General features: G+C 40.3%; 1 protein-coding gene across 2 annotated transcripts in view; it reads left to right on the forward strand.

Annotated features, from left to right (window-relative positions):
- Positions 1–18,007, forward strand: part of ATRNL1 (attractin like 1) — a 402,177-nt gene extending 384,170 nt beyond the window's left edge. For both annotated transcript variants that reach the window (XM_045582133.1, XM_036439164.2), the window contains one exon: positions 17,521–18,007. In XM_045582133.1, the coding sequence (XP_045438089.1) occupies positions 17,521–17,645 (125 nt within the window). In that variant the 3' untranslated portion in view covers positions 17,646–18,007. The remainder of the gene's footprint in view (positions 1–17,520) is intronic.
- The last annotated feature ends 7,701 nt before the right edge of the window (positions 18,008–25,708 follow it).

The following is a 25,708-nucleotide window of genomic DNA, read 5'->3' on the forward strand; positions in this document are numbered from 1 at the left end:
TTTGCATGCAGCTCTTCAAAAGATAAGCGATGGACAGATTGTGTTCATGCAAATGAGGTACTCAGATTCTACTTGGGAGCACAAGTAAATAGTAAACCAGACAACCTGAAGGTTAGCTAAATTGGAAAGCTGGCTGAAATGCTACACAGAACGTACTTAATAAGAAATGATGGGCTCACTCAGCCCAGAGGAAGTGCAGCGGATGGAGAATGTTTTCCCACACAGCTCTGCGTTGTCAGGATCGCAGCTCCCACTTCTCAGTGGTAGGTACCGAAGGCACATTGGAAGCTTTCCACATGTCTAATGATTTCCTGCTAAGTCTGTCATCCAAAAGTTCAAACACTTGGGAATCACAGTAAATTTTATGTTTTTCTTCAGATCAAATGATGACAGAGTATTAGAGTTCTGTGGTGTGGTTGATAGATATAGATATAGATACAGATATAGGTACAGATATAGACATAACTATAGAGATTTAGCCAGAGATAGAGATATAGACATACAGGGTGCGGCAAAAGTAGGTTTACAGTTCATATGGAAAATAATATAATAACTATAAATAATACAACAATAAACTCTGTTTCATGTACTCACAACTATAAACCTACTTTTGTTCCTCTCTCTCTCTCTCTCTCTGTGTGTGTGTGTGTGTGTGTGTGTGTGTGTAGAGAGAGAGAGAGAGAAAGAATATTAAAAACGAACCTTATAGTCACCTTAAGAGTGCTCACCTCTGTTTTCCGCAGTATTCTCTTCTCATCTCAAATCTCATCCTTCCTAACTTCAAACCCAGACCCACTGACAGCCCTTTTCCTCACACTGTTTCCCACCACTCCCCGCCCATGTTGTATTAGATTCGTAGCAACCCTATCCATCCTCTACCTCTTTCATGTTCCACATAGGGAGAGCTTGCTCCCGACCTTGATGACTGTGGTCATTTTTAAATGTCCACAAGTTCTCCTATACTCCTCCCTCCAAAAGTGGGGCCTGATTCTCCTCCCCTTCAGCGGGCTGGCCTCTGGCTCGCTTCTAATAAAGAGACTAAGGCAGGAGCCCCGTGTGCGCCTGTGGATGCCAGGTTACCACAGACTCAGCTTCTCACGCTCCCCCTCCGGACACTTGCTCTGATCTGAGCAAAGCCAGATGCCGGGACATGAGGACTCTCACCCCGGAGAGGCCCACGTGCTGAGGAACGGAGGCCTCTTGCCAATAGGTACTGAATGAGCTCCAATGCAAAGTTTATGGTTTATTTATCTTCAGAAAATTTTACAAAAATTGTATTTTCACTAAGTGATCAGAGACAACTTTTCATTGTGTGGGTTTTTAAATTAAAACATACAAATCCTAGTTGACAAATTATAGTGTTTCTCTAAGATAAGGCTTAAAATAAAAATAACATCTCCAGCTCCAGCAATGCCAAATGGCCTTTGAATAGACACATGCCACCCAGTAATGAACATGTGTGAATCATATTCACTACATACATGACATATGCTACATACACAGGAATGTACAATATATATACCGTAATATGTACATAGTGGTTCAAAAATTAGAATAACATTTCACTCAAAAGTGACTACTAAAGTGTCACCATTTGGCCCTAACTTGTTTGGCTCAGTGGATAGAGCGTCGGCCTGTGGACCAAGAGGTCCCAAGTTTGATTCTGGTCAAGGGCATGTACCTCGGTTGCAGGCACATCCCCAGTTGGAGGTGTGCAGGAGGCAGCTGATTGATGTTTCTAACCCTCTATGCCTCTCCCTTTCTTCTCTGTAAAAAAATCAATAAAATATATTTTTTAAAAATAAAATAAAGTGTGACCATTTGCAGAGGATACTGTGATTACTATCGCTTTTGGTAATTTCTAATGTATTTTCTTAGTAATACCAACATTTACATAAAAAAGGAAGCAGCAAAGTCATGTGGCATAAGAATCATACAGCTGATCTGTGACTTGAACTGCATCTAAAAGAAAGAATGCTGAGGGGGGGGGGGAGAAAGTAAAAAGACAAATAGCCAAATTAGAGAAATGTTTACAACACAATGCACTGCTGTTGAATGTTCTTCCATCCAAACCTTTGCACGGTGATCCCAACCTGTACATGAACCTGACAGTATCTCATTGACTTGCCAGAGGAATCAGTGCACACACAGTGTACGCGTTGGGAACGGTTTCAGCGCTGTGCTCATGCTATTTTCTTTTAAAACATCAAAATTCTGCAATAAATGTTTCATGTTCTAATTCAGCATCATCTCTGGGCTCCAACTGTACTCTCATGACCTCAGGGATGAGAGGTGGCTTGGTTTGGGAGGAACCGAAGTCATTTAAATGCCAATTAGTCAATCCTGGGCTAATTCTAACTTTTGTGGTGGTTTTGAAAGGAGAAAATGAAAAATTAAATCCCTCTTCACTGCCCTGCCCCATGGACAGTCTGGGAGGTGGAACTGCTCTGTCCCCATTTGTTAAACCAGGGACCTTCTGAGATTCCTTGCAGCTCACTTTCTCGGGTTTTAAGAATATCCCCATTATTATCATCACATCTCATTCTGCCTCCAGAATGTTAACACAATCTCTTATCTTATATCTAGCTTTGTGAGCATGGGTAAAGGAAACTGAATGTAGTTTCTTCATGATTAATGCATTTGTCAAATTCTTTCCAAGTAGCAAATTAATTTATTGTGGTTTTTTTTTTTCATGCATGCCAATTAAAGCTTTGCAAACTATTGTGGTAAAACTTCGAGGTCCTTTTTCATAAATGAGAGCTAACTGATTTAATGTTAATGAAAGGAACTATATTCAAGTACAAATGTTAATAACACGGGCAGAAAGAAAACCCCCGACTTCAGAAGCTTTGCCTTACATAAAATTCATGTAACTTGAACAGAGAAAGTCATTAAAATGTAATGTTCTAGAGTGAAGCCGGTATTAATTGCCTTGTGTGAAACTCTGAAAAGTTCCTCCATAACTATCTGGTCCTCTGTATCCATGAGAAGAAAATTGTCTATTGATTATCATGATTTCAAATCATGAGCCTCCGATTTAGGTTTTGATAATCACTGTCTTTTGCTTTGTTTGAATATTTTCATTGCACCTGGAAGTAAAACATTTTTACTTAAATAAGGAAGTATTTTGCTCATGTTCATACTGATTTTACAGAGAGCACTAGTATAAATTCAATAGAATATTATACAACTTATTGGTCCTTAAGACTTAGTCTACTACCACATGAATAAAGGTACATATTTATGTGTGTGGAAAGTACCTTTTATTAATAAGATTTTAGAATTGTGTCCTAGGAGCTTGATTATTTTATATTTTTAAGATGACCTAAGTTCACTTCAATGGGATTGTAAGAAACAAAGGCTTGGCAAACTCACTAAATCCTTGTGTTCTTTGCCATAACTGTCTGTAAGCCCCATTTTATAGAATACTTATCTTGGAGATCATGAGAGAATCAAAATCAGTATTTTCTCTTGTGTTTTGCATTTTAATTGCATTTCTGCTTGGTCTTCTTTTTTTGTTGTTTTGTTGCTGTTAATCCTCAGCCAAGGATATTTTTTCTATAGAGTTTTAGACAGAGTAGAAGGAGACACAGTGGGAGCGGGGCAGGGGAGTGAGCCTGCAATCAAGCTACCTGTCCTTGGACAGGAATCGAACCCATTATCCTTCAGTCTGCAGGCCGATGCTCTAACCACTGAGAAAACCAGCCACGGCTCTGCTTGGTTTTTCACTCAGGTCAACAAGGAGAAAGTTTGACTTTTTATGTGGTTAGCTTTATTTTTATAATGAATTTATTGACTTTTTATATTGACTAAAAAAACAAACTATAGGGACTAGTTTTGCTCATATTTTTAAAAGGAAAACATTTATAGAAGCTAAATTTGACTACATGATTTCATACTGGGTTTTAGGAATTTTTGTATAATTGAAATAAATACGTGATTTTTTAATATTAATGCTTGCCTTGTTCGTGAAACGTAAAAGGTGGTGCCAGATTAGATTTACTGCTCACTTAATTCTAAGGCTAATCATTTAAATTGAGAACGAGAAAGCTAATGTGTAAATCTTTTATACTAATTCCATCTTTTTTATGTCATACTGAAAGTCATAAGAATTAATAAAACAACGAAATTAAACCTGAAATACATCCAACATCTTGTTGGCTCGCCATCAAAGAACTAGAGCAGTGCCAAGTTGAAGGATCCGTGCTTGAGTAAGTCAGAGGGCCAGATAGCTGGTCTTGCCTCCAGTAGCCATCACTGCTGGGTTTTGCTTTAAGAGAAAATGAGCTCATGGAGAAGCAAGCTCTGCAGGCTGTTATGAGGAACATATGTAACATTTTTCACCCACATTTTCGCTTTTATCTTGGCTTCCTTAATGTCTCCTTTCAAAATGTCAGCAGTGATTAGCCTACATTATGGGATAATTAATATGAACTTTTATAGTAAAGCTAATTTTGAGAAATAGTAGAACAAAACACATGTCAAGATGTTGAAGACGGAAAGTTGAGCAGATTGCTTTTGTGTATAACAAAATACATATTTTCTCTCTTCAGTTCACCTTTCTTTTTAAATATCAAACCAACATAGGTGTTTGAGAAAGCTTAAATCTTAACCTATGAAGGAAGCACCTTTTGAAGTTTGGGGCCACCGAAATCCTTTCCTAGAATATGATATAGGTTCTCACATGTTACAATATTGGCCATTTGGGAGAGTTTAGGAAATATTTCCTCATGTACTTGGACTCAGGGATGTGACTGTGGTTGAGTAGCTATATCCAATTCAGGCTTTAATGTCAGTACTCCATGTTTTAAAATTATGTTCATGTGGCATCAGGTGCCTGTTTTTCTCTTCAACATTGGCCTTTCCCCAGATTTGTTAAGATTACTAAACATTTTATTTCATCCCACAGGAATTCTAGAGATTTATTAGAGTTTTCCCCTAAGTTGCTTCTGTCATGTTTGTTTACACATCTGAATAGTCTGAGTATGACGCCTCTTATATTGGACCATAAACTCCAGGACACGATCTAGTCACACCATGAAGGCACCATAACTGGAGACTGATCTGCACAGTTCAAGCGAGTCAGCAAACTACAATTTCCTTGATGGTTTTATATGAATTAAAATTCAATCTTAGATCTAAGTGGCTTAGCTCTTGCTTCAGCTAGGCCAGTTCAGGCCATACAAGTTGTTCTGGACCACCACAGCCATGTATCACAGGCAGCTCATGCAATGCATTTTAGAGAACATGGTTTGTCATCTGCAAAGGGTGCTGTAAACGTGCAACAAAGAGTGATTGCTACTAGACAGGAGCTAGCTAGTCATGAGTGTTAGGGTCTGTTTCTTTGTACATTGACCTTCCATTATTGCAATTATTCTACTTCTTTAGCAAAAGTGGGCAGTCCTTTGGCCTAGTGGCCCATTAGCTGCAGATCAGTATTTTTACTTGCTTCTCCATTCTCTTCGCTTAATTCATACCTGATCAAAGAAATAAAAACAACTGGTTGGCTGTTTGCAACTCCAGAAAGTGAATGGAATGGAATATAATCACTTAAAATCTGCAATTATTCGAAGAGGATTTGCTTTTGTTCTGATTATCATGATCCCAGTTTGTCAAAAATACTTGTAAAAAGGTAATCTTTCACCAAAAAAAAGGGGGGGGGGGGACCTCAACATACCTTGTCAATAATAAATCAGCCATTTATCATTTTGCCTTTCAAGATCCTCTTTGACATTGTTTAGGGAAAGTCCCAAATACCTTTGTAAATAAAAATTATAATTTCCATTTTTCCAACTTTAATAATTAAGGATTTGAAGTAAAAGAATATGAAACCAAATCTAATGAAATATATATGTACTTTTTAAAAACCTTGACAATACCATACTTCTGCTATATATACTTCTCTACTTTGTTCAGTATAATGCCTCTAAAATGTCATTTACTTTCTAAATAAATAAATTCTCTAATGATGGGAACTCATTGACCATTGGGCTGAATGTCCGTGGCATTTGGTGGTGAGCTGGCCCCTTGCCCAGCTCAGACTAATTTGAAAACCCTTTAGAGAATGCAGCTGAGTCCACGCGGTTCAGAAGATCCTGCTCTAATCTACCATTGATCAGAAGAGATTTCCTTTATTGACCTGAAAGCAAGTTTTTTCATCTTTCTGCCAGCTCAGGCACTTACTGAAAGCAGGCAGATAACATCCAAAGCGAGTGTGCCTAATGAAGTGGGCACAGTCATCCCTCTCCCCACAATGACATTCTGATTCTCTCCGACAGGCCTTCTGTAAGGACACGTGCTGATAGGAACGTCCACCTCCTTCCATCCATCTCTTAACCCTCTTCACTGCCCCCCAATGAGGAACCTGTTCATGAAAAGCACACTGGGCACATCACTTAGGAAACTGTAGTCAGGGGGTGTGGGACCAACCTGTGAGAACTCTCTCTATGCCTGGAGACACCGTGGAGTGAATTCAGGGCCCTGTTTATCCCGCTGGGTATAACCTCAGAAAGTTGCAGATCTCTCAAGTCTGCTCCCTCCATGGTTCACCCGCCCGCAGAGTGGAAAGGTTCCCTTTAGTGCTGACTCAGTGACACTTCTCAATTTACAGTAGCTCACAGGCCATGTGATTGTTCCCAAAGGCAACGTGGGGGGAAAAGATACTTTTTGCGCTCAGAAAGGTTAGCATTGATGGGGCATGCTCAGTCATATTCCCAAAATTGCTTCAGAGAATGAAAGCTGCTTTTGTACTATCCTATTAGGTTAAAGGAGGTCATTTAAACAAAATCCTTCTTAAAAGTCCCAGATATGAATTACTGGGGAGAATGTGTACTGTCTGGAGCCCGGGATCACTTAGCAAACGCCAGAGGAATGGTTTGAAGTCTGCTCTGAGAAACGCACTGTCCAAATACACAGTCTTTACCTGCAGCAAAGGAAACTTATCAGGGATCGGTTTGGCTGCAGACACATCTGCTTTTGTTAAAATGCCTTTGGCCATAAAGTTATCTGTAATAACTTTTGGGAAGGTCTGAGCAATTTATAATAACGTTAATGGAAAAATCACGATTCTGGGTAGCATTTTTTGTCTTCCATTTTCTCTAAATGGCTACAAGTGAGGATTTGCATAATTTTATCTAACTTTTCCTGTGATCTGAGCATTTTATATAAAAGGCATAAATTTATTTTGCTATTGGAGTCTGTTAAAATAATAATTTGACTTTGCAGAAGAGATAAGCTGTATATGTTCTGATTCTTTAATGTTGAAATTATTTAAGATATTGAGTTGCTATGAACTTAAGGGAGCAGAAACAATACCTTGGACAATACTAAAAATCATATTTTCAGTTGATAGCTTGTCTTCTGATATTCAGTGTGGTCCTCGCTGCCAGCTTGCTGAAGTCATACCTTTGTAGAGCCAGGAGTGACCTTAGCAGCCGCTACTCCTACTTCCTTCCAAGAGAAATCTCTCTAGGTACGTTCTGAATGTCAGATCTAGAAAAGCTTGGAAACCACACATTAGACTGGCTTACAGTTGTCATGGAATTTGGGGACTATTTGTTGTAAACAAAACCAGGATGCACAGGTTGTAAGTAGCCACTGCCTGGAGAATCCCAGTCCTGGCTTTCTCATACATCTCTGGATGTTCCTGTCTGCTCATGGGCTCCCCTCCATTATCAGTCCTCTCCTTGATCTTCTCTCCTTCTTACTCTGTTCTTGAGGGTGGCCTGGTCTACTCCAGTGGCAGAGACTGTTGGCTCTCCGCCCAGGATTTGACCCCTCCCCTCATGACACCACATCCCTCATGCCAGAGTGCTTCATCTGATTAGTTTGTTCTTATCTTTCAGCCTCAGTTCAGAGATCATCTCCATCAGGAAGTTTTGACCTCCATCTCAGAGATCTCACCTCTATCTTTCTTTTATGTGTGTGTGTGTGTGTGTGTATTTTTTTAAAATTGATTTCAAAGAGGAAGGGAGAGCAAGAGAGAGAGAAACATCAATGATGAGAGATAATATCATTGATTAGCTGCCTCTTGCACACGCCCCACTGAGGATTGTGCCCACAACCTGGGCATGTGTCCTGACCAGGAATCAAACCATGACCTCCTGGTTCATAGGTCGATGCTCAATCACTGAGCCATACCAGCAAGGCTGTCTTTCTTTCATGCCTGTGCCTACATCATATACTTTGTCTCTGTGTGAATGTTAGCAAACCTAGGAGCTCTTGCCTTCTTGCCCTAGCATGATGCTATTTAGTAATGACTCTCTGAGAGCAACCAACTTTAACCACGCAGCCTGCGGTGTGCCCTCTAGACATGTTTATGGATATAACCGGTGTTGTCAACCACTTCCCTCTACTCGTCTACTGCATAAATGGACAAAACATGCATGTGAGTACTTAGGGCAGTGCCTGGCATTCAGTAAGCATTCACTGAAGGTTAACATAATAGTTGGTTTTTATAGAATTATAACTTTATTATTATCAGCATTAATTAATGACTTTGACCATAACTGATTTCACACCCCTGCCGGTTTTTGTTTTTGTTTTTCTTTGACTAAAAATCATGTGCTAGGCATTTGTAACTAAAGCAACCGTTTCCTTCTGATGGCTCTAAAGTGAACAGAGTGCAAGTCAAGGCATCTGGAGTCCTAAGTTCAGATCCTACCACTACCACCAGGTCTGTGAGCCTGAACTACTCATTTAATCACTCGGTGCCTCTTTTAGGCCATCTGCAAAGCAGGAATAAAAATAACTTTCTGACCCACTTCCAACAGAGCAGTCTTAAGGCTCAACCTACATATGAATATGAAAGCATTTTTAACTCTAAAAATGTGTACAAGTTTATTAGTAGTAGTATTGCCCAATAATACAAGCAATATCAATATAAATAGGGCTTTGTTTAATGTTGTCATTCTTCTGTTTTCCCATAATCAATTCCAAGTATTTTCAGATATTTTTAATGAATGGGCAACACTCACAAGTCATTTATATCTTCAGGAGCAAGTTCTCAATTTTATTACCCAAGACATTAAAATAATTCTGGATTGAGGACCTAACACCTCACTGACGATGTTGGTCTAAATTGATGCTGTCAGTGACTCCATGTTTTTATCAAATTTTGTCCTTTATTTGGCATTCCACACAATTAGTAGGCATACTAAGTTTTGAACGAATGACTGAATGAATGAATGCTACTAAAAGATATTGAATAGATTTGCTTATTTTCTTGTTTGTTTCTCTTACCCAAGGAGATATATTAGACAAAAATATTACTAAAGAAATGCCAGAGAGTTTAATGCCTATAAATTTTTCTAGAATTTTTATGGTTTTGAGTCTTCCATTTAAGTCTTTAATCCATTTTGAGTTTATTCTTTTATATTGTGTAAGAAGGTATTTTTTGACACAATTATAAATGGGATTGTTTTCTTAATTTCTCTTTCTGATAGTTCATCATTGGTACATAAAAATGCAACCAGTTTCTGAATGTTAATCTTGTATCCTGCTACTCTATTGTTTCATTTATAAGTTCTAGTCGTTTTTTTAGTGGCATCTTCAGGGTGCTCTCTATATAGTTTTGTGTCAGATGATGGACATTTATGAGCTCTTATGTGGCAGGCACATTTCTAAGTCCTTTCCATTTAATCATCACAATAACTTTGTCAGAGGAACATGAGCTTGATCCACTCTAACATAAGCTCCATGAAGAGCAGAATCTTTTATGTCTTCTCTGTCTTACTCACTGCTAAATCCTGAAGGATCAGAGCAATGCTCAGCATGTATATAATAGGCACTCGAGAAATAAGAATGAAGTGATTTGCTCCACAAAGAATTTTTTATCCTTAGGACTTAAGAGTTTTTTGGACATTTGTGATTTTATTGTGATTTCATATTATTATTAGTAGTAAATGATAGTTTTATAATAGAAATAATTAACCTTGAATATATATTATAAATACATTTTACAAAATATTTTCACATATAATCTCATTTAATTTAAAGCAACCAATGACATTTTACTACTAGAAATGCTAAAGTACAATGTACCTAAGTAATAAAAATAAATCATTCTTTTTATTGCAAAATTGCTATAGTTCAGTGTCTTCAATAAGCAGTAAGTACTTCAGTTAAATTAAGGCTTATTCAGGCTTAAATTAAGGGATTATCATATATCAGATTTTTTAATTAAAGAAAGAAAACACTAGAAAATATATTCCCAGTTGGCTTAGAAAAAGGGAATATAATTCGGAAATGTATTTAACAACTATGAAAGGTAGCTACAATGTTGATTCTTGTAATGTTTGTGGCTCTAAAAAAAAAAAATCACAAATTTTTCAAACTCCCTAGTATTTGATTAACAATAGAACTGATTACATGTAAAAGAAGCTTTACCTGTTGAAAGCCATGAAGATTTGCATTAAACAGTGACTTGAGACAGTAGTTGTCATTTCTTCAGCACATTCTAGCCAATGAGGAAACAGTTCATGTGAGATTTAGAGAGGACGTGGCAGTGTTATAGAAAGTGGCATCTGTGCAGCTAGAGTAGGACTACATTTTCAAGTACATGTAGTATGTCTTTAAATGAAATTTTAAAATAATATGTGTTAATAATTTGTGTTAAAGGCCAAACACAAATTTATAACCAGAATACAATGATCATTTGTATTTAAACATTGGCCTGCGTCGTTGTCATTGGTTTTTAATAGGTGAAGAGAAATATTTCTTTAGTCTCAGACAAATGCGACTTGTCCATTTGTCATTCTTGTGTTTTCAGCACTTAAGGCTTTTCAATTTTTGTTCACCAATGTAACCTTTGGAGTTTTGCCTGATAATGACTTCAGTTGCGTGGGCCTTCCAGCAGATAAATTAAAATGGAAATGCATATTTTCTAATTATGCATCCGGCCCCAGTCGCCTATTGCCAAGGGTGGCCACACTGAATCTTCAATTAAGTCAGCCCAATAGATAGAGTCTGTGGAACATCAAAGTTTCCCAAAGTCACTTTCTTAATCCGGGGAAGGATCGCCGAGACTCTGATTGGTAGTATTAGTGTGTAGCTATATACAATGAGAGGGAAAACATTTAAACATCTCAGCATGGGATTTCCATTTAAATCTGATTACAGTGAAATAAAACTGTAGCTATTAAAGGTTTAGAAGAACTACAAATACAAGCCGTAAAAGAAGACAGATAGTAAATGAGGTCGTAAAGCATCTCGGTGGGGGAAACCGTCTCCAGCACTCATTCAAGTCTTCCTGAAAGCAGACTGTGCAATTCACCGTACTCCCGCACCGATCCCTGAGCTCCACTTAAACCTGCAATTAACCTTTCACGCCTAATGAAGCTGTTTTCCTGGAAAATTAAAATATATACTGGTGCCTGCTCTTACACAGGCAGAGGGGCGGGGGGGGAGAGCACGCCAAAATGAATGACTTTTCTGAGGCTTCGTGCAAATGTAAAATGGAAGTGCTGTGTTTGTGTATAAAGTGATGATAGTGTTCTTTCAGGCAGTTTCATTGGATGTGCAGTGCTTTATGGCTGTACTTATTAATTGTTCTGTATAATTGTAAGAAAACATACACATCGGTGATTTTATGATTAGATTGTTATTGCCAGAGTCTACTAAGATCATTCTACTCCCATTAGGAAAAAACTAGAGTTTTTCTAAATATAACTAAATTCCTGATGCTTCTCCGTGATGGTTTTCCTTGCGAATTTAGTGGTTTAAAAGGTATATTTGCTGTCCAAATACTTAGCTATTAGACATTTCATTGCATTTTCTTTTGAGCAAGTCTATACGTGGTTATTGAGAAACAAAGTTCTGAAATTTTAGGAAAAAATATTGTGTGTTTTTTGTTGTTGTTGTTGTTTTTAAATATATTTTATTGATTTTTTTTTTTTGCAGAGAGGAAGAGAGAGGGATAGAGAGTAGAAACATTGATGAGAGAGAAGCATTGATCAGTTGCCTCTTGCACACACCCCTTCCAGGGATGTACCCGCAACCACAGTACATGCCCTTGACCGGAATCGAACCTGGGACCCTTCGATCCGCAGGCCAGCACTCTATCCACTGAGCCAAACCGGTTTCAGCTGTGTTTTCTTTTTGTTTGTTTGTTTTTTTCTAAGGTTCTGGGTAAAAATCTGATTTGGGTACAACTTCTACTTATTTACAAAATTATCTATGGTAGCTCTTAGCATCCAAACCAGTTATGACTAAATTGTGCCCACGGTCCAAAGAAGATCTACATGTCCTCCTTCTTCCAAGCAGCCCTGCCCTGGGTGACCCGAGCAGCCACAGTGGGGTTCCACATGAGCAAGCACCAGTGCCAGTGGCCAAGGGGCCATGGAGAAAGGAACACGACACAGAAGAGGGTACTGCTTTCTTATGAGGTTTATAATTCAGATTTAAATAACCTAAATATCGTAGTGTCTGATATTCGAGAATGACAGATAGAAAAAGGTAAAACTTACAATACATATTGAACCCCCCAACATTTTCATTGAGCCTGCGGGATATTCTGATATGGAATCTGCTAGCCCGCAGCGTCGGTGCATCATCTTGACATGGTAAATGAAATTCCTTTAGCCCACCAGTCTGAAGTAATGAATTGTTCCCCCACTTAATTGTATTGCTTCGATAACAAGGAACTGTGCTAGGCCTAGAGAACACAGTAAGTGGATTTCACCGGATGATTTGTGTGACGTTTTGAAAAAACGATCCTCTGGAGTGGCCTGGCTTTCATGGGACTCTAACGGCGCCAGCATGAGCCACTAGGCATGCAGCATCCTTCCAGGGGGAGGAGGGACTTCCTCCTCTGGCGTGGGGACTGTGGGGTCATCACCAGATCACCGCTGACCGGAAACAGTTCCCAGGGAAATGTAAACCAGGAGAAAGCTTTTGCCTCAGACAACAATACAGAGGTCTTATTACTAAGTTGCTTTTATTTTATGAATGCATGTTTTTTTAATCTCAAGCTATGCTTATCTCATCGTCATCAGTGTGAAAGCAAACCAAATAACATGCAAAGGCTGGCTATTCCGAACTTGCCATGTGTAACAAGGGAGTCAGCCATAGCTTGCTTGTGTTTTGGCAGAGACTTAAAGAGAGGCGAGTGTGTGGGAACTTTTGAGAAGGGGAGAAGGGGGAGGCCCAAGTGGGCAGCAGGAGGCAGGCTAATGAGAAGCAGGGTGTCCTATGTCGTTGTTAGGGGAGCATATTTTCTCTCCTCTGATTGGTCCTAAGGTAGAAGCAGGGACAAAACTACAGAAGCTGTCAGTTATTAATCTAGTCCTGGGTATTTGGGGCCCATGGCTACAGGGTTCATTGTTTGACTTCCCAATTATTAGAGGCTAAACGCCTATTGCACAAATCTCTATGCAATAGGCCTTCCTTCCCTTGGCTTCCAGCACCATTTTCCCTCCAACACCCAGGACCCAGGCCTTTGCTTCAGCCAGAGTCTGCCTTCTTCATTTTCGATGCAGACTCTGGAATCTGCAGTCTTGTCTTCACTGCTGCACTCCACTCCTGTAGATTCCTTCACACCCTACCCTACCTCTCATAGCAGGCATCCTGCCCCACCTGGCCACTTTGTGCCTGGAGCAGCTGGGCAGCCACCATCATTGGCCTTCTAATTTGCATACTCACTCTGATTGGCTGTGGGTGTAGCAGAGGTATGGTCAATTTACATGTTTGTCTATTATTGGGTAAGATAGCGGACTGATTTGCTATGAGTCTGCCATGGCAGGTCAGTTTCCCCTGCTGGCTATTGTAGACAGGGGGCTGGCGTCCAGAGCAGGTTGCTGTAGCTTGGACCAGGATTCTGATTTTATACATGGCCTGCCATCGCCTGTGTGTCTATTCAGTCTCTCACCAGCATATAAATCCACAATTGTGGGAAGGGCAGGTATTATTATCATTTTGAAAGAGCAACTGACTTGGTTTTCTTTTTAACAATTAAGAAACTGAGATTCCCTTTGGTAAAGTATGCTGAATTGAAAGGATAGAAATTGTTTTAATTTTTCTTTTTTAAAGAGTCCTCCACACATTAGACCATTAGGAATCCAGGGGCTTTATCCCTGTTATTTACTCTTGTCTCTAGGCTCTCTTGTAGGCAAGGAAGACCTAGCAATTTGTGGGGGGTGGGGGTGGTGGTGGTTGTTTAAAGATCCCCAACTACTTACATAGGAAGAAAGGCAAGTATAGTAATAGAAATCTTGCACCCAACAGTTTGACACTTAGGCGCACACACACACGCAGCTATTGTGATTATTGTGTTACTTAGGAATAATCTCCAGGGTTTACGAAGCAGAATCACTCATGGTGTGCCACCGGCTGTGTCGGGCAATGACAGGGCACAAGTTTAAATCTGAATGAAAACCTCACTCGGCCCATCAAGAAGATTCGATCTGGGCAGGTAGCCTGCTGAGCATCCTCTGTGAGTCGGTTGGTGGACACTCAGGTTCACCGATGGAGGAATGTGAGGCTTCCTGCATTCCTGTGGCCATTCACACAGGATCTGGAAATGCAGCTGATTTTCCATTTTCAGAGGAAAGGACAAAAAGCTTTCAAATTAAAAGTAAGCACGATTTGCAATTTTATTTGTAAATTAAGAACTGAAATGATTTATTGATTTATTATTTTCAACCGAATGTTTCCAAGCTTACGAATCATTAGTAAACCCAGGCTATGGTATGAGAGACGCTGCTTTAATTAGGCTTTCGACTTCATAGACTCCGTGATACAAAGATACAGTGACAGTTCCAGATTAGCATTAAATGTCCTGTTTTGGCAGCTCCAGCTGTTTACTTCTCAGTTGGCACTGTACCTCCCGTAAGGGGGACGGCCTTAGCAGCCACATGGAAATGGGAAAGTATTTGTTTTCAGAGCTCCTTCGGACTAGGTCATGCGATAGTTTAATGAACAACATGATCTCATATTTGGATGCTGTGATCATTGAAATTAGTGTAAGTGGTCTCCGTCCACATTAAAGGAGATATATCCATATTATTTGTCATATTTGGCTGTCTCTGGATAAGATGGTGCCAGGAGTGGAATGACAGGGGGTTGTAAATTATGACAGAAGTATGATGGGAGATCTGAGGGACCTGGAGGTCTGCCTGAACTGAACTTTGGGTTAACACAGCCAAGGTCCGTGGCTTTCCCTTCAATAATGTGCTTCAGCTCGGCTCCCTCCCTTAAAGAAATAGCAAAATCAGAATTTCCTGTAGCAGAATAAGAGGTTAAAACATCTGTGGGGACATTCAAGAAGTTCATATGTGCTTTCCAAAGGTCAAACAAGAGATGTTTATTTAGAATTTGACTCTTTGATCTTGTATTATCTCTAAATAATTTCTAAGAAATATTTACTATCCTGAAAGAGTATGTTATTTAACAAAATCTCTTAGAGGTAAATATGTAATATTATTAGCTGAGCTGGGATAGCTATAATTTTTTTATCCCTTCCATCTAACACTGTCAATTTCTCCTCCATAAGTACCTTTTCTTCTGTTTTCAAATGCACATGAGGCTTCTTTTTCCTTAAAAAATACATGTACTCAGGTAATCATACATCCACATATATTTCACCTGACCTTTCTGGTTCCACTATAAACCAGCTCAGAATATATCGCCCCAGAGGAATATCGATAAAATGGTTTAATGACATGTTACATAGAGTAAGATCCAAAAGCAAAACCTTCTAATAGTAGTGCATTGAGAATGTATCTGTGGGGGCTCAGGGATTGGTTCAGCTCAATCCAGAATCAGGTCCCCCAGACCTTGCAGAAGGCAGTCTTGTCTCTTGGTTTGGTGAGGTGATTTGGTACATTATGCTTTACTCAGAATTACAGGGAGCTCCGTGATAACACAGGCTGTCTGTTTGAGCCATTGCTTTTATAAATTTAGGAAATTCTTTCCTGTCCCTGACTATCTTACCAAACATTCCTGTCAATCAATGGACAACACTGTTTAACTCAACATTATTTTTTTATTGCCCATGAGAGCTAGAGATTACTTTGATGCTGAAATTCTGCTGGTGATACTCAAGGTCCTTTTCTTATATTTAAAATATTTATCAGCTAAATTTCTATTGGTCATCTTTCTTCCATATCCACTGTGCATAACACATCTTTGGCTTTCTTTCTTCTTCTTAAAACCAGTTTTTAATAATAAAAATAAGCCACAAAACACATATCTAGTAAAGGACTGATATTCAAACTATAAAAGAAATCTCTTAAAACAACAATAAGAAAGCAAATGGCCTCATTAAAAATGGGCAAAAAATCTGAGCAGATACTTCACCAAAGAAGAGATACATATTTATAATTAAAAAAGAGCATATGAAAATATTCCAACATAATGTTACTGGTGAATTACAGACTAAAACAACAATGAACTTCAGCTACGTGCCTGTTAGGATGGCTAAAGTCCAAAACACTGATAACAGCAAATGCTGACAGGGATGTGGAGCAACATTCACTGCTGGTGGGAATGCAAAACGGCACAACTACTTTGGAGGACAGTTTGGCAGTTTCTCTTAAAACTGAAACATAGTCTGACCATGTGCCTTGAGGATCTTACGCCTACGGATTTGTGAATTGAAAACTTTGGTTCACACAAAAACTTGCATGTGGATGCTTACAGTAACTTTATTCATAATTGCCCCAAATTGGAAGCAGCCATCATGCCCTTTAATGGATAAACAAACCGTGGTCCATCTCTACAATGGAATGTTATCCGTGATAAAGAGAAATAAGCTATTGAGTAAAAAAAAGGATATGAGGGAACTTAAAGGCATATTTCTAAGTGGAATAAGGCAATCTTTAAAAGCTTATATTTCACTGTTTCAATTATATGACATTCTAGAAAAGGCGAAACTGTAGAGACATAGGCACAAGAGAAGGGGAGGAATGTATTGGTAAAGTATAGGATTATCAAGGCAGGGAAACACTTCCCTCTGATACTATAGTGGTGAGCACGTGATATTTTGCATTTGTCAAATCCCATAGAGCTGTTCAACGCAAAGCATGGACCCTTAAGTAAACATACTATGGACATTAGGTAACAATCCAGTATCAATATTGGTTCAATTTTTATGTAAACCTACAACTGCTCTAAAATTTTTAAAAAGAATTTGTAAAGCAATGACCTCTGTTCCACACACAAAATAAACCCTAGTAACACTGGAAATTCCTTGTACACCCAAAGCAGACCTGTGTGCAGGCGTAGAAACTAAGCTGTGGGTCTCACCCACTACTCACTGTGGTATTGTGTCACGCACTGAATTTGGTGGTCTGACGTCAGCGCCCGTCACCTGTGTTCATCCTTGTTCTTCTGCATGTGTTTAAACTCCTGTGACCAAGTGAAGAAACTTTTTAAATAGAGGGTAACCTACTTGGTAACTTCCAACCAACAGCTCAGTGTTTGATGCCTGTATGTAAAACAATAAAAATAACGTGCTACGCCACCTCTTTCGCCTTTCTAGAAAGATCTAAGCAAACATTTAAAGGCCTTTTCCTTGTCTTCCAGGCCTTGCAATTGCCAGTGCCCTAGTAGATATTTCACAACAGAAGCCTTCGGATAGCAAAGACAAGACGTCAGGCGTGCGGAACCGGAAACACCACCTCTCAACGCGCCAAGGAACTTGCGTCTGAGGAGCAGGGAGTCCTCCGGATCCGTTGTGCTGTTTCACCTCTTACATGGCTCCCCTATGGCCTCGAGTTGTCTGCAGACAAAACTCCTCGTGGTCCCAGGACCCAAGTACAGTTCCCTCCAAGTGGGCAATGACCCAAGTGGCCAAAGAATGTTCACGAGTTTTCTAGAAGCAACAGTATTGAAGGTCATGGATGAGAAAGTCATTTTTTATGACTCTCTTAGGCTTATCCTAGATAACTTTAAATTTCTCTGGAAAAAAAATGTATATTGTTTCTTAATGCAGATGAAAAATATGTAATTCGTATAAACCAAACTGTTTATATCCCAAGACATTAAAGAAAGACATTTTATAATGCCTGAACGATGAGAATTGTACAGTTTTTGCCTCATAAGCAAACTTAAATCGCTTGTATAGGAACGGGAAATGAACAAATTGCAACAGCTTTAAGTGCTGTTTTTTTATCTCAGTGTACATGTAAATGCGAGATTTTGATTTAGTAGGATGTAGGCAATGCATTTAAATATTTCACACAACGGTTTCATGCCCAAAGTCAGATTGAGAATGTGACTGTTTTCCACCTAACTGGAATGCAGACTCAAATGAGTCCATTTGGATGGATGGTAGGTGCAACTTCACAGGAGGCTTATTAGGATTCTGAGTGAAGAGGACCTTCCTGTGGTCCATGCCAACTTCCTAACTCATTATGAGAACCGATAGAGCATGAAGAAGCCTAGCCAGCAGTCAGTTTCCCCTTCCCTCCCAGCACAGCCTCCGGCACCACAAACGTGAAGAGAACTGAAATCGTGATTTCACAGTGTGCCAGCTTCTGTCCTCCCATGGTAACTTCTTAATTGCCCGGGCACTGTGGGATCAAACCTACATGATCCATCTGCATTTTTAAAAGGATAGACCATCTTCTTTTGACCTTGGTCTGCCAGCTGCTAGATTTTATCTACCCTTACAAATGTGATGAAAGTATTTTAGAGCGACACCTCCCAGGTTATAATCTGACCCAGGCTCCTTCCTGCCAACCATCTTTCTGAGAACACAAGCGGGGAAGAGCTTTTAGCAGGTACGCATCTACAGAATCCTCACTTCCAACATGAACGAACACATTGGTGTCCCGAGCAAAAGTCTTTGAGTGATAAGTAAGTTCAGTATTGCCCCCGTTCAGTCTGTTCTTAGTGACCCAAACCCCTGAATTATGGCAGAAATGATAGTATAAAGCAGCTTTCATATTGGAATGTAGGCTCCTGTGTGACCCAACCTTGACCACAGTTCACAAGGGGTCAGTGGCATTACAGATCTTGTTGGGAATTGTAGGTTCCTAACATCAGGGTGCCTACAACGTATCTATAGAGAACACTGAGAGTTATCCAAAGCTGCTTTATATGCTATAGTTCTGTTCAATCTGAAAGCCATTTAAATATCACTGATGTTTAGAACTACATACGTACTTTCCATGTTCTTTGGATTTCTGGAAGGTAATGATAATTCACTGTTTACAGCTCATGCCTAGTTGCTTGCATGCTATGGTTGTGCGGTAGCGGAACAGGACAATAGTGTGATAGAGAATGTTGATTTCATAATGCCATTTATACATAGCTTACTTTGGTGAGGATCGAATATAATATATATCAGGAATGATCATACACTATGTAGGTGCATTGTATATAAGATTGCTAAGTTACATCTAACCATGACTATGTCATTGTTTTTAATAATTAGGCATTTCTGAGTTATGGTGTATATTCCTTATGATGGCATGATACTTTGCTGTTTTCATGAGTTAAGAATAATACTGATTCTTAGAGCAATTTTATCTCTGCCCTGTGGGGTTTTTCATTGGAGGGGAGGGAGTGGAGCTGGGTTTTATCTCCCTGTGATATTTTCTCTCTCAAAAAAGTGAGCGGAGTTTGTAAATGTCTCTTAAAAACAATCAAACAATTTTATTAGCTTCTTTTGGACCCTTTAAGTGTTCATTTTTTTCTCCTGGAAAAATAAATTAACATAACTGCTAATTACAAAAATATAAGTCATTTAGAAATAAAATGATTGCCCAATTTGTGTAGTTTGCTAACAGTTGTCATGAGAGAAAGCTTATGTAACAAAAACAGAGTTGTATGTGAAATCTATATCAGCTCTATCTTTTGAGAGTCTAAGCAAACAGTGTTGCTGTGAAAGAATTGTCAAGCTTCATTCAGTTCGAATCCCAGCAGGCTCCTAAAATATGGAAATCTGAACTTTAGAGAATTATAGGACGCAATGTAATGTTAAAGTCATACTATACCTTCCTGGGCCAAATATTGCTAACTTCCTGACTAATTATGCAATTACTTCCCAACTTAGCAAAGCTTTTTACTGACAATAAAATGCTTCACCCTCAGATGCTGTGGATTGAAAACACCTTAGGGATAATCACTGAGAATGTGTACTTTTATTCCCCTTCACCCTCCCCCCCTCCAAATTGCAACTATTTTTATTTTTGTATGCTGCCTTTTTTTTTTTTTTTAAGCAAACCACAAGTATGCAGAAACTTCAAGAAGTTAGCAAGTAAAGGACTGGTTCTCTTAAAAAATGTATTTTAAAGGAATTCTGTATATATCCGTTTAGAATGAGTTTGAAAAAAGTCTTTAGATTTTAGAATGTATTGCTCTTCCGGGAATGAAAATTTTGGATTAAGTGTAATGGAGTTTTAAAAACTAACCAGGGGACACTATTTGGACACAATAGAGAATTCTTACGGAAAGATCGCACATGTTCGCAGATTGAATACATATTGAGATGATTGGGATTTTTGTAATTGCTTGTAAATGAAAATTTATTCTAGGGATGCACATAGAAGGAAAATGTATGCCATATACTATTGTACCATGTTCACTAGGAGAACTTGAAACACGATGTATTCCGATGAGTAATGGATACTTACCGTACATCGCATTTTCCTTGGTTCCAATAAGGCTATGACAATGGCTATTGTCACTGCAGGTCACTTAGAGTGCAGGCTGGGGGATGGGCCTGGAACGGGTGTTGTACCTGCTTTGAGCTGGGTGGTGCTGGGCAAGATTTACATTTTGAAGCGTCAGACATTTCACCTGTGAAGGGAGGGATGAGCCTGGGAGAGAGCAGATCAAAGCCCCACAGCGAAGCAGTACAGCGGCCCTGAACAGTCTGGGGACCACCAGGCCACTCTTGTCCTACCCCTTGTTTTATGAACCCATCTCTTTATTTATTTATTTTCCATTCAACTCTTCTCCATAGAGAAGAGCCAGGTAGGTTTTGGCACATGAAGATGTCACGAAAATCTTAAGTTCTTACAGTATTTCTAAGGTAGAGATTTCTCAACGACTACTTTGCTATTTGGGTCAATGGAGGACTTGACTCTTTCTAAATATCTACTGCTTTAATAAAGTATTTTTTAAATGACCCCTGACGACAGACAGGAACATCAGTTGGCATTTTCACTTTAAAATTAGGCAAAACCAGATTAATCCTTACATTGGGTTGTTACACATGGTACATCTTTTTCTTTTTATTGACTCTAGGATTTGTAAGGTTTTAAAAATTAAAACTGGTCAAAGGAATCACTTCTACACACATACATTTTTTTAAAGATGAACTTCCGTTTTACTCGGATGGGTGTGGACTTGGATCATAAGAACTGCCTGGGCGGGTGCAGATGCTTACGTTTTCTCTAGAGATTCAGATCCGGGAGGACCGGCTTGGACCCTGGAGATTAATACGCTTAATAAGCACCTCAGGATTCTGACGATTAATCAAACGAGGGAACTGCCGCCCTGGGCCAAAGGCTGCTCTCCTCACCAGTTAGAAGACTTTCTCTGAGTAATGAAGTTATCGCTCTCCTTCAAAAGGCTTTAAATATTTTCCCAAGGAATATAAGCCATCTGGTTGGTGTTACAGCACTGTCTTCAGTAGAGTGTACGTTTCACCTTTCAGTTTTCTCAGATTTTTTTTTTAAATGGAGAATTAGTACCATATCCGTGTACATGTATTCAGGAGTGCATGCCAGTGTTATAACAGACTGTGTAAAGTTCAAACCTGCTTTCCAAAGCAAATTTTATGATACTGTGTGCTATTGATCAGGAGTTTAATTACTGGAATAAAAACTGGATCTCCCAACCCCCACTGCCAAATGCAGTTTTGTCATTTTTATTTGTTTATTTATTTTCCCTTCTCAAGATCGTACAGGAAAAAGCACTCAACACCTGGTAAAGCCTTCCCTCCTCGGCCCACCTTCTAAGACTTATTTGTACAATTTGTTTATTGAAAATACATTTTCTCCCTTTCCCTCTTCACTACTGGTTTCCATTGGCTTTTTCTACGTGACTCTTGGCACAGCGTATCCCACACTCGGATGGTCTTGGGATGGAAGAAGTTCTCACAGCCTGAGGGGCAGACACCAGCTACCACCGCAGGTCTCTGCTCCAACCCTGTGTGTTGTGTTTGCATAATGTGTTCTTACGTCCCATAAAAGTCCCCTTGCTGGGACCGGTGAGCTGTGGCAGAGCTGAGGAATGTTCTAGAATAGCCTGCTTGTTCTTTGCATGCTTTGGAGTGAGACCCATGCTGCCACCTGCGTCCCAGCCTCCTGTCAGAACCACTGCTCCGCTGGGCCTTCTCTGGGGTCACTGAGAGGGAGCGGCCTGGGAAACCCAGCGCTTCTCTTTCTGCCCTGAAGGCCCAAGGGACCCTGATTGGCCTCAGGGCCTCAGGCCAGCTCTCTGCCTCCTAACCCGAGGCCCAAACCAGAGGCTAGCCCTGTGTAGACGTAGATGGAACGGGCATCTCCTCCCAGGCGCCCTCCATCTCACCTCCCAGAGTCAGGCCAGGGAAGAGGCGGGACCAAGAAGCTCACGCAGCCCTGAGACATGCCCAACGTGGCTGGCATCTTCCAGAAGCTTCAGAAAAGAAAAAGAAGCTTTGGGAGGGGCCCAGATGAGCATGTGCCCTAAGGGGAGAGAGCTTAGAGTCGAATCTCAGAGCCCCTTTTGCTTATAAGGTATCTGCCATCAACAGTAAAAAACATTTAAAAATGAAAAACAACAAAAGCAGCAGCAGCTTCTCTGACCACCTAAGCCATGTCTACATTCCTCTTCAGGTTTTTTAAAATTTAATATATATTTTTATTTAAGAGAGATGAGGGGAGAAAGAGAAACATCAATGATAAGAATTCTTGATCAGCTGCCTCCTGCACGCCCCTTACTGGGGATCAAGTCCACAACCTGGGCATGTACCCTGACTGGAATCAAACCACAACCTCCTGGTTCATGGGTCAATGCTCAAACACTGAGCCATGCCGACTGGATCCCTTCAGCTTTTTTATGGTGGATTGGTGGCAACTGGGAGAGTTGAAGATTTTAGCTCAAAACTGATTTTTCTCTACCCTGAAGAGGTTCCTTTATAGAAGTCGTCTGGGAGTGGCCGAAGTGAGGGGCAGGCTGCTTTCAGCTCTGACCCCCGGCTTTTTCCAACAAACATACAACTCCCTCTCCAAAGTCTCATGGGGTTTCCTACTTGGTACCCGGCATAGGCCAGAGCATCCAAGTTGTGTTTAGCTTTACTTTCTCCTGCCTACTCAAGCACACAGCGAGTATTATTATTTTGCATTCCAAGTATAAGAGTACTTTATCATTTTGGGTGAGCTTTTACTAGTCTACATTGTACCTCATTCCCAATTCTGACCAAGTCTGCTACCAGGGTCCCATCCTTTGTTGAAATAACCCTGCCCCACGCAAGAACTGGTTATGGAGCAGTCCGAATTGAACAGAAAACCAAGCCCTCAGACCACTGGAGAGATGCTGTATTCTACTCACCATCCGAAGATTTGACAATGTTTATAGTCGGCACAGGTGAAATTTTCAAACAGGCAAGATAGCTATTTAAGGATCAGCTTTAAACCGGCTGTGTTCATGGCCAGGTAAAAGCTCCTGGGCCGGCAATCCACCCAGGAAAACAGCATTAGTGAGCACATTCTTTAACAGTTCTTTGTGCTTCTGTAGCCCCTTTACCAAAAGATATCTTACATTTTGTGCTTCCAGGTGAAATACAAGATATCTTCAAATAAGTCCACCGGAGTCTCAATGTGAACTCAAACACCAACGTTTTCTAATGTCTTGGGCCGGTTGTCAAACCATTTTTAAGTAACCAGGGGTGAAAATGATCACCTGTCTCACCTATGTGTTGTGACGAGTTTCTCTTGTTGAAATGGGGAACTACCAGAGTTTTCTCCTTTTACTTTGGTTAAGTTCAAGGAATCACAAGCCCCAATTTCCCCTTGAAATGTGTTGGTCACACAAAAACGCACCCATGTGCCAGAATTCCAAAGAATTCAGTTGCAATAGACCCCGAGGACACGTGCTACCTGAGATGTGCTTTTCAGGATCTTTGCAGTGTCTGTTAGGTCTTTCAGATGCTGTCTTCCTCAGCTTCCCACGGTGATTTTGCAACAAATCCGAACCGACTGTGTTGGATGTTCTTTCCCATCATCACGCGTCTCTCCTGGGCCTTCGTAGACTGGTCAGCTCATCTAATCCCCGCAGCAGGCCAGTACACTCCTCCCTGCTCCAGCGCTTTCAAAACAAATACATAACACAAAACAAGGCTGGCACATCCCCGTTCCCTGGTGACATTGCACGTTGGCAGCAGGGATCTTTCCCTTCAGGTCAGCGTGACTGAAAGACGGTGGCACTTAGAAGGCAGGCCGGCTGGAAGGTCACCAATAAAATCGCCAGCTCCGCTGAAAACAATTTGGTTTCCACCCAGAATGAATCACCCCGCAGCACAGATAGATGATGGCAAACAGAACATGCTACTTACCGAGACGGTTCCCTGCCGAGAGGCAGAACCCCAGGCTCATTCGGAGCTCGTTACCTTGTGAGGCTAAAAGAACATGGTCTCCTGGCATTTGTGTGGGATGAACTGGAAGAGGGAGAAGGCTGAGTACCCAACATCCACTCCTTGCTGATTTCTGAAGGGATGGCTCCAAGGGAACCCTGATGCAAGCACGCAGGCGATGTTGGCCAATAAAGGGGTCGGCCTTCTGGAAGGGGAACTAATACCGAGCGTCCTTCTGCCTCTCAGGAGGCAGGGCCTCTGCTGAGCTTCACAGGCGAGAAGTTGTAAGAACATAGAAGGGTGTCTTGTTTGTGCTGTCATACAAAACACACAGTGCCTTGGTGACATGACATTCCTTCCACACCAGTGGTCAGCAAACTGCGGCTCGAGAGCCACATGCGGCTCTTTGGCCCCTTGAGTGTGGCTCTTCCACAAATACCATGGCCTAAGTGAATCTATTTTGAAGAAGTGGTGATAGAAGAAGTTTAAGTTTTAAAAATTTGGCTCTCAAAAGAAATTTCAATTGTTGTACTCTTGATATTTGGCTCTGTGGACTAATGAGCTTGCCGACCACTGTCCTACACACTATCCAGAAGATGACTTGTGTGGCAGACTTTTTATCAGTAATTCTTCTTTTGATAGTATGTATGAGACACTTAGGTTTTGTGCATTCAGGAATTGGGAATTACTTTGTCCTGAAGTGAATATTCTAAGAAAGCAGATGCCTCTGGGAAAAAAACAAACAAACACACAAAATTTAGGGTGTTTCAAAATATTATAACCATGTTTATATCCTTCCATTCTGCATCAGTGATAGCCTTTCTCCTTCTCTGGTGCATATTTCTCTGTGTAGATATTCTTCATGTAGTCTTGATAATTGCCCCCACAATGTAGTCTGTAAGGGATTATTAACAATATTTGCAAAGATTATGGCAATGTCAGGTTTATCGTCATAGTGGAATATAAGGTAAGTGTAATGATTAATAATGTCTACAAAGTTTAAAGTCTAGCCTGGCCCTGGCCTGTTGGTTCTGTTGTTTAGAACATCATCCCATGCACCAAAAAGGTTTCAGATTCAATTCTTGATCAAGGCATACCTAGGTTGCAGGTTCAATCCCCAGTTGAGACAATTGATTAATGTTTCTCTCTCACTCTCCATCTTTCTTTTCCTTCCTTTCTCTCTAAAATCAATAAATATATCTTCAG

This window comes from Pipistrellus kuhlii, unplaced genomic scaffold, assembly GCF_014108245.1.
Source record: "Pipistrellus kuhlii isolate mPipKuh1 unplaced genomic scaffold, mPipKuh1.p scaffold_m20_p_15, whole genome shotgun sequence".
NCBI lineage: Eukaryota > Metazoa > Chordata > Mammalia > Chiroptera > Vespertilionidae > Pipistrellus > Pipistrellus kuhlii.